Here is a 10,007-nt window from a genome sequence, read left to right as displayed (position 1 = left end):
TTGATTTAGCTTTTATTGTTTTATCTACCTTCATTATTTTTTTAATAACTCATACAAGCGAACAACCTAATACTCCTCCTTCCTCCTCCTATTTTCCCCACAACAACAACCCTGTTGTGTGAGTTGGGCTGAGAGAGAGGGACTGGCCCAAGCTCACCCCTCCGGCTTTCATGCCAAAGCAGGACCAAAAGTTACAGCTTTTTGCTGTTTATTTCAGATTCCTTAAATTCTTAAACTGATGATTAACATTTTCTTTTGTTCAGGATTAAAAGCAGACTCACCCAGCATTTTCAAGCTTGTCATTCTGAAGGTTTCTAATAGCTTAGAAACAGTTAATGAGTAATTTCCCAAACTGATTAGAAAGTGAGGTTTCCAAACTTTAAAAGTCTCCACTGCGGTTGCAAGCAAGGTGGCCAATCCTATTGTTTGCCAGTGCTCAAACTGGCAGGAACCCTCAGTCTGGTGTTCTCCTCATGGGGAACAGCCATCTGGAGCACATGTGGGAAATTTCCCGTCCTCTCCTTACCTGGAGAGGTTCCGAGGGACCGGTCTACTCACTGGTTCCTCGGTCTTTTGCCACGGTTGTCACATCTGCTTTCCCGAAGCTGTCTTCAGTCCACCAACCCTACCCCGGAAGTCCCTTGCAGGGGCAATTTTCAGATAATTTTCCAGTGCAGAGAAAAGGGATGGTAGGCATGTTTTTCATTGTTTGTTTGTTTCTTGACTGTCAGCCTATAGGAAAAAGCAGGTTTACTTTAGAGTAAGTAAAACAAACACATGAAAACTTTTGCCACTTCCCAAAACTGATTCAAGGTAACAGAGAATAAACGTGCATGAAGACTTGCTTATAGAAACCTGTTAGAGAAGGGATATAAAAAAGGCAGGCACATCTTAGGCAATTTGGTACAGTACAGCTTGTTTTCCCTTGTATGTTTGTTTCTTTATTGGAAAACCCTAAATATATTAAATACTGACAAAGCCTTGAGGAATTATTTGTAGTTTTCTTGGGGAAAAAAAATGATATTATGTGGAAGTCCTTGTAAGAGTCAAGGGAGGAATTTTTATTTTTTTGCTACAGAGGATAAAAGGCAGGGTTACACTGAGTAAATAAAAACCTTCCTTTGCCATGTCAAATTTGTAGGTCGGATTTTCCTTAGTCAAATTTTATTTATTTTTATTTATTAATCAAATTTAGCCACCACCCATCTCCCCCAAAAGAGGGACTCTGGGCTGTTTACAATAAAATCAAGGACGAAATATAAACATTGAAATCCCATTAAAAAGATTATTATAAAATACAGTGAATAAATATAGAATCCAAAAAAGGTATAAATTCCAGGCTAGTGGGAGGGACTCTAGGGTGCAAGCCACTCCCAAGAATGGTTATTCACTTTCCTGCCCCAGGCGAGATGGCAGAACCAGGTCTTCAGGGCCTTCTGGAAGGTCAGGAGTGAGAGGGCCTGCTGTACCTCTGGGGGCAAGATGTTCCAGAGAGCGGGGGCCACTACAGAGAAGGCCCATTTCCTAGACCCCGCCAGGTGGAATTATCTTATGGACGGGGTCCGCAACATGCCTTCTCTGGATGATTGGGTGGGGCGGGTCGATGTAATGGGGATGAGACAGTCCCTCAGGTAACCTGGCCCCATTCCATGTAGGGCTTTAAAGGTCATAGCTAACACCTTGAATTGGACCCGTAAGCAAACTGGCACCCATATACTGTAAACTAGAGGTCTGGAAGATGAGACCATAGGATTTCATTTATTTTTTTCATTATTTTTTTCATTTCATTATTTCTCCCTTTCAGTTTGACTGTGAAGGAAACAGGCAGAAGTTATCTGCCCTGTTTCTCACACCTTGAAGTTAGTGGGGAGGACGCCAAGTCAAGGCATCTCTCGGTTGATAGGTGGTGGGAGGGAGATCTACCAGGTTTCTCCTCCAAGGCAGGAAAACAGCCCAAAATAGAGAGACTCAAGAGGGTTTCAGGGAGAGGAGGTTAGTAATAGACAACATTTGGCTCTCTTGGCTCTGCCTGGCTGAGGGGAAAGAGATTAAGGATTAAGGAAACTGAGTATTTATCAGTGTAGAAGGAATTAGAAAAGAGCAACATGTAGTAAAAAAATAAACTCAGGAGAGTTGGCAATACCAACTACCCAAGGGGACTGAACGGCAAAATAGGTCAAGGAACAATTGTAGGTAATCAATCCATATGTCTACCTCTAATGAAATTTTAACTACCCAATTTGTTCTACTCCCCTGAGATTTCTTTTGTATCCCCTACCAAAGTGCTAACCAGGTTGTTGTTGTTTATTTGTTTAGTCGCTTCCGACTCTTCATGACTTCGTGGACCAGCCCACGCCAGAGCTTCCTGTCGGTTGTCAACACCCCCAGATCCCCCAGGGACGAGTCCGTCACCTCTAGAATATCATCCATCCATCTTGCCCTTGGTCGGCCCCTCTTCCTTTTGCCTTCCACTCTCCCCAGCATCAGCATCTTCTCCAGGGTGTCCTGTCTTCTCATTATGTGGCCAAAGTATTTCAGTTTTGCCTTTAATATCATTCCCTCAAGTGAGCAGTCTGGCTTTATTTCCTGGAGGATGGACTGGTTTGATCTTCTTGCAGTCCAAGGCACTCTCAGAATTTTCTTCCAACATCCCAGTTCAAAAGCATCGATCTTCCTTCTCTCAGCCTTCCTTATGGTCCAGCTCTCACAGCCATATGTTACTACTTGGAACACCATTGCTTTAACTATGCGGACCTTTGTTGTCAGTGTGATGTCTCTGCTCTTGACTTTTTTATCAAGATTTGTCATTGCTCTTCTCCCAAGGATTAAACGTCTTCTGATTTCCTGACTGCAGTCAGCATCTGTAGTAATCTTTGCACCTAGGAATACAAAGTCTTTCACTGCTTCTACATTTTCTCCCTCTATTTGCCAGTTATCAATCAAGCTGGTTGCCATAATCTTGGTTTCTTTGAGGTTTAGCTGCAAGCCAGCTTTTGCACTTTCTTCTTTCACCTTCATCATAAGGCTCCTCAGTTCCTCTTCACTTTCAGCCGCTAACCAGGTTCCCCACTGCTTATTCCAAGATCAGCTCTGGGCTCCTTCTTGATATGATGGAGATTCATCTGTTGCTTCTCATTCCAATTACACAAACTCAACCTTCTACGACTGAATCAAATGCAGAATTGTTCTGAGGAAGAGAGAGTTTTTGCCAGGCTTCAGACTCACTTCCTCCCACTGTGTCTCCCGCACATTAATAGACTGCTGTGTCCTCCGGCTTCAGGCTGTTCATTTGCAGAAAGAGTTGGCTTTTGGAGTTTTCCCTGGAGACGGTGAAGCGCCCCTTGACTTCGTCTGAGTAGTAAATGCTGGATGTACCCATTGCTGCAACCCATTCCAGCCCTTTCCCTGGAGCCTGTCTCACCCACTCCATCCTGTAGTGCCTTACGGTGAATCCAGAGGCTTGGCAGGAGAGATGGAGGGACTCTCCAGGCCTTTGCACATCCCCTCCAGACTCCACCAACTGGACTTCAGATTGAGCTCCTAAAAAAATAAAGGTGTTTCAGTGAGATCTCCTGAATACAAAAACAGAACATAGAAGGCAATTCTGTAGACAGGGAAGAATTACCTTGGAGGATTTCTGAGAAGGACACCAAGTTTAGCCAGGGGATCATTTTTGGTCTCTGTAACGACTGGAGGGGAATTGGCAGGAAAGGATTCAGGAAAGTGCACAAACTTTCTGTTGGTGGGTGTTGCCTGAAAGGGGAAACCGTGGGGCTCCTTTAAAGGGGAAATTGTGTGTCAATTTGCATATCTGTTGGGAAAAAAGAGGCCCTCAGGGCAATGATCTCATAAATTTCCTTTCAGAAATCTGACACTGGTGATTTTCAACATAACTTTCCAGTCCTATGAAAATGAATGAAATTCATTTTATTGCTGTGGGGACCTAGGAGAAAATGCAGGTTTATATCAAAGTAATTAAAACAAAGTCCTGCAAAATTTCACCACTTCTCAAAAGTCATTCAAGGTAACAGGGAATGAACATGCACTAAGAATTTTGGAAAGACACATGTTAGAGATCGAAAATGCAAAAAAACCCCAGCACATCTGAGTTCTGGAAATTTTTTTCACCTTCCTTTCCCTTTTGAAGCCCCCCCCCCCCCCAAAGAACTGAATGCTGACCTGGCTATGAGGCACAATTTACCAGCTGGAGCTGAATCAGAGAAATCGCAGGGAGAGAAGAAACAGATGAAGCCTATGGGGTGTTCTTTGCTTATTCGATTGGTTTTTAACTGCACAGTTCTATGGATTTAATATACAGTATTGCTTGTTTTGGGTTATTATTTTGTTTGGTTAAGACTCCCTTAAAAGTAAATTGTCTTTCCATTTGTATATCACTTGGGATAAAAGAGCCCCTCAGTTTTTTTGACTTATACATTCTCTTGCCCAGATCTTACACTGGCGATTTTCAACATAACTTTCTAGCCATAAGAACAATTAAGACAAGGTTTTGTTTTGTTTTGTTTTTCACTGTGAGGACACAGGAGAAAAGGCAGATTTACATTAGTGTAATTAAAACAAAGACTTGCAAAATTTCACCACTTCTCAAAAATGATTCAGTGTAACGCACTGAGAATTTTTGAAAGAGACATGTAAGAAGCAGAAAATGCAATTCCTACTGTTTAATAAGTTGTTCCTCAGTTCCAAGTTCCAACACCACATCTGAATTCAGGGAAATTTTTCCACCTTCCTTCCCCTTTGGAAGACACACAGAAGAACTGGATGCTGGCACAATTTATACGTCGGAGCAGAGTGAGAGTAATATTAATAATTTTTCATTTCCCTCCAGGAAACTTTCTGATTGGACACCTATAACAAAAGAGTCCTAAAGGTCTCACTAGAGGGCTGATATCTTCTTCTCAGGTAGCATATACACAAAATAAATCCCTCTGTTACGGAAGTAGAGGAAACAAACTGGAGCAAAAGGATTGCATTTATCTTTGTCCTTTCATTCCACCTGCTATGCTCTATTGTAGATGGCTGGAAAATGGACACAGAAACACAAAGGTTAATTTTATAATGAATTAGATCTTGGTGAAATACATTATATCCCCCAGTCAGATATACATTAGGTTTTCAAAAGCATTTGTTTTCCTATCTGGAGACACTTATTGTTTTGTCCTAACAGGCAAGGATGATTGGGAGATTATGGGAGGTAAAAGAGTGTGGGAACTTCCGGGGAAGAAATGGCAAACTGAGGACCACAGTGGAGTGAATAGTGGGCGTGTAGACCGACTCTTCATAATTCCTCTCTGGATAAGGAGACGACTTGAGATCACCCATATGTCCTCCAGACAGGGGCTCCTCATGAGGAGGCCACAACACAGCAGTCTCCAGCAGGTTTAGCCCTCTGGGAGAAAAGGGAATTGCCATCATTTTGCTCAAGCCACAGATGGCACCTTTGAAAGGACACCCAGTGTTCCCTAGTGTAAAATTGGTGATCATTACAGATGGTCTAAGGGTACAGATGGATCTGAAATAAGAGTTTGGAATTAATTATCAGAACCTTCCCCATAGGAAATTTTTAAAATTATTGTAAAATTTTCTCTTGTAGAGGGAGCTGTAATTGCATTGAGTTTTCATCCAAAAATGGTGGAAATGATCAGCCTCAGAAGTGTCATCCCCTCTGAATACACCCTTTCTACTGAGTCCATATTCAGGGGGATTTTGCAGACCATCGGTGCCCCCAAGTAGAAAACTAGAGAAGATGAGGCAAAAGGCTTAACCCTCTGAGGAGATGCCTGTATTCTAATCAGGGAAGGGAGATAGGAAGAAGTTACTGAGCTCCAGAAGACCAAAACAGGTCCAGTGAGAGAGGTGGGGAAAGAATCAGGGCTTGTATGAATTAGGGCTGTGTAATAATTACATTATTACAGCAACAAATTTTGCTGCTGACAACAAAGGAAATAGAAATGAAATTAAGGTATGCAAAACAAAGAGACTTTGAATTTGCTAATAAACCAGGAAAATGGCTGGCTTATAAAATAAGGAATGATAGGGAGAAGAAAATGATTATTAAAATCAGGGAAAATGATGAAGACTTAATTGATAATAAAAGAATCAAAAAAACATTTTATATATTTTTTTTCACACTTATATGAAAAACAAGAAATTTCATTAGATAAAATTGAGGAATATTTTAATAAGCAAAATCTCCCCAAACTCTCACAAACTCAAGAAGTAGTAATTAACAGTCCAATATCAAATCAGGACATAAAAGAAGCTATAAAGAAACTCAAAATACGAAAAACACTGGGACCTGATGGTATATCGACAGGATACTACAAACACTTTATAGAACAAATTATAAACCCATTTAGAGATTTATTGAATTTGATTATATATGGATCAAAATACCAGAGACATGGACTGAAGATAATATAACACTTATGCCAAAGGAAGGACAAGACCCAACTCTAACCAAAAATTATAGACCAGTATCAGTGTTAAATAATGACTACAATTTTTTTACTTCAATATTAGCAGAAAGATTAAAAACAATTCTACAAGAAATTATTGATCAAGATCAAAGTGGTTTTCTGACAAAAAGACAATTGAAAGTTAATCTATGACCCGTGATCGACATTTTGGAATATGCACAACTTCATAATGAATGCCAAATAGCTTCAATATTTTTAGATGCTGAAAAAGCATTTGACAATCTGACCTGGTGTTTTATGATTAAAATTTTAGAGAAAATGAAATTTGGGACATCATTTGTGAAAGGGATTGAAGCAACTTACAGAACACAAAGAGCTAACATTATACTGAATGACGACTTGAGAGATAATTGCAAAATAGAAAAAGGAATGAGACAGGGATGGCCCCTATCACCTCTCTTATTTATTCTACTCCTAGAAGTCCTGAATAGAGATATAAGAGGGGATGGTCAAATAAAAGGAGTAAAAATTAGAAAAAAACACATTTATAAATTAAAATGATTTGAAGATGACCTAGTATTCATATTACAAAATCCCATAGATTCTATAAAACATTTGTTGAAGAAATTAAAGGAATTTGGAGAGTGGCAGGATTTAAGGTAATTAAACAAAAAGAAAAATGTTGAGTAAAAACATGACTCAAAACAAGAAATTTTAATAACTAAATCAGGTTTTACAATCGAAAAAAAGATTAGATACTTAGGAGTAATATTATCAACAAATAATAATATATTATTTCATAAGAATTATGTGGAAATTTGGAAGGAAATAAAAATTGATAGGGAAAGATGGGGAAAATTCCAACTATCTTTGCTCGGAGAGATATCCGTAATGAAAATGAATGTAATACCGAAGATGCTATTTCTTTTCCAAACGTCACCAATCCTAATCAATGAAAAAATATTTAAAGTATGGCAAAAAGATATCTCAAATTTTATTTGGCAAGGAAAAAAAGGGAATTCAATTTAAATTATTACCAGATGCTAAAGAAAGAGGACGGTTGGGGTTACCAGATCTTAAATTGTTCTTTGAAGCTTGTTGCTTTCTGTGGATAAGAGAATGGTTAACGTTAGAAAATCAAAACCTTCTACAGCGAGAGGGACATGAACTCAGATGTCGGTGGCTGCATCTATTTGAAATGAAAAAGTAAAAATGAACAAAGAATTGAGAAATGACACTATTAGAAAAGTATTATTGAGGGTTTGAGATAAATACAACAGTAGTTCATTACAAAACATACCAATGTGGATATCACCACAAGAAGCTTTTGCAAGGAGGGAAAGTTCAGATGATTAGACAAATTGGTTAATATAAAAAGATATAATCAAATATGAACAAGATACACCTGTGCTAAAAACGAGAGAAGAAATAGAAGGAGAAGGACATCGGTGTCATTGGTTCACATATATGCAGTTATCTGAACAATTTAAATGAGATTAAAAAATATATAAATTTAAAAAAGAAAAAAAACATAGATCGAAAAACAGTTATATATAAATAATGAGCATATTATGACAAAGATGTAGAAAATATTATTACAATTAAATCAAGAAGATGAACAGGTCAAAGAGTGTATAATTAATTGGGCAAGAAATTTTGGATATATTTTATTAGAGAACTGGGAAAAAATGTGGACAAAGGGATTAAAATTTACTTTGTGTTACCATTTATAGGAAAACTTGTATAAAATGAGGTACAGATGGAATCTAACCCCACAAAAATATGCAAAATTGTATAAAAACGTTTCTAATGTATGTTGTAAATGTTCACAAAGGGAAGGGACATTTTACAAATCACTTTGCCTTCTCCCAGTTGGAATGCAAGAAATACATGAAAACAAAGGGACAATCTTCTATCCTCCCTAAATTTATATATAATTTTGGATAAAGGAGATACACTATCCATTCACGTAATATGGATTTTTTTTAAAGAATTTTGAAATTGTGGGCAATTCCTTATAGGAGTCAAGACAGGCGTGTTGAATAATTCTTACCTAAGATATAGAGCAAGGTTACATTTTATAAATAAAAACCAAGCATTGCCATGTGGAAGTTCCGGTGTTGATTTTAATAAATCACAGATCAAAAACTACAAGGTGAGACAAGAGGAGTTATTTCGATATTCTTGTCCATTTAATTTTCACGTTGAGCAAAGAGGCTGAGCGATTCCAACCTTTCTCCCACCCGGAAGTTACTGGGAAGGACGGCAGGTGGGGAGGCAATTTTCCTGAACCACCTAGAACATGACTTTCCCTTCAACTGACTCGAAACCCCCGATCTACGTTCCTTTGCTATTCTAAGTATTATAACAGGACCGCAATTAGGCTACCCTTGGCCTGAGGTTTTTAGGCCTTATTTTCTGATTTCCGCCCCATCCCTTGGTGTCAGACCACACCACACTCTGGCAGGCCTTGCAGCATCCTGAATTTATTACTACATTTCGACTGCTAGCAGAGGAAAATGACTTTAAACGTATTTAAACTTTCAAATGCCTATATGTTTGTGCATGCGTTCATGTGTGTGTGTCTTTTTGTGTGTACATATGTGTAGTACATCTATGGATAGAGGGAGAGAGGATATATAGACACAGAAACAAATGCACCCAAAGAGGGAGAGGGGCAGATCTGCATCTCAAGAAAGAGTAAATGAGGGTTGAACTTCAAAACCCATAAAAGAATGAAGAGTTCTAATTACTGAATCAATTCTGTATTTACTGATACTTTTTGAGAGCAGAACTTGAGAACAATTTCCCTCTGCTCTTTTTCAGGAGGGTACTGAGATTTCCCATTTTCTTCCTATCCAAAAGGAGAACAGCTCCCACAATGCCCAGGCCAGGATCAGCTGTTGGTCCCTCTTGGGACTCAGGGAGCTTTCTCAGGTCCCTCTCAAGTCTCCTGGGAAAATTCAGCCTTCTGGGGCTGAGCTGACTTGCAGAGCTGCTCTGAGGAAGGGAAGGTTTTTGCCAGGCTTCAGACTCACTTCCTCTCACTGTGTGTCTTGCACAGTAATAGACTGCTGAGTCCTCCAGCTTCAGGCTGCTCATTTGCAGGTAGACTTGGCTTTTGGAGTTGTCCCTGGAGATGGTGAAGCGTCCCTTCACAGACTCTGCATAGTACTGCTTACCGGAATTGGTCCATATGAGTGCGACCCATTCCAGCCCTTTTCCAGGTGCCTGTCTCACCCAGCTCATGTCATAGCTGCTGAAGGTGAAGCCGGAGCCTTGGCATGAGAGACGGAGGGACTCTCCAGGCCTCCTCATGTCCCCTCCGGACTCCACCAACTGGGCCTCTGACAGGACACCTGAAATAAAAGTTGTTTTAATGAGCTCTCCTTTATGCAAGAATTAAAATGTAAAGAACCTGAATAGGAGGGAACCAATTACCTCTGAGGATTGCTAGGAAGGAAACCAAATTCAGCCACAGGATCATTTTTGCTCCCGTTAAAGATTAGAGGGGACTTGACAGGAAAGGATTCAGGAAAGGGCACAAACTTTGTGTTGGTGGGTGTAGCC

The 10,007-nt window shown here is 39.6% G+C and overlaps 1 gene segment (V, D, J or C); it reads right to left on the bottom strand.

The window, feature by feature from the left end:
• Positions 1–9,434: 9,434 nt before the first annotated feature.
• On the bottom strand, positions 9,435–9,924 carry LOC134495863 (immunoglobulin heavy variable 3-33-like; the record flags this gene model as incomplete). The annotated part of the segment is given in 2 exon segments: positions 9,435–9,796; positions 9,879–9,924. Coding segments are annotated over 2 exon segments (408 nt in total), but the record flags the coding sequence as incomplete, so codon positions are not given.
• Between the last annotated feature and the right edge of the window lie 83 nt (positions 9,925–10,007).

Source organism: Candoia aspera, chromosome 4 (assembly GCF_035149785.1).
Source record: "Candoia aspera isolate rCanAsp1 chromosome 4, rCanAsp1.hap2, whole genome shotgun sequence".
Classification (NCBI taxonomy): domain Eukaryota; kingdom Metazoa; phylum Chordata; class Lepidosauria; order Squamata; family Boidae; genus Candoia; species Candoia aspera.
Note: the sequence above shows the minus strand (reverse complement) of the source record. Positions and strands in the feature narration are given on the sequence as shown.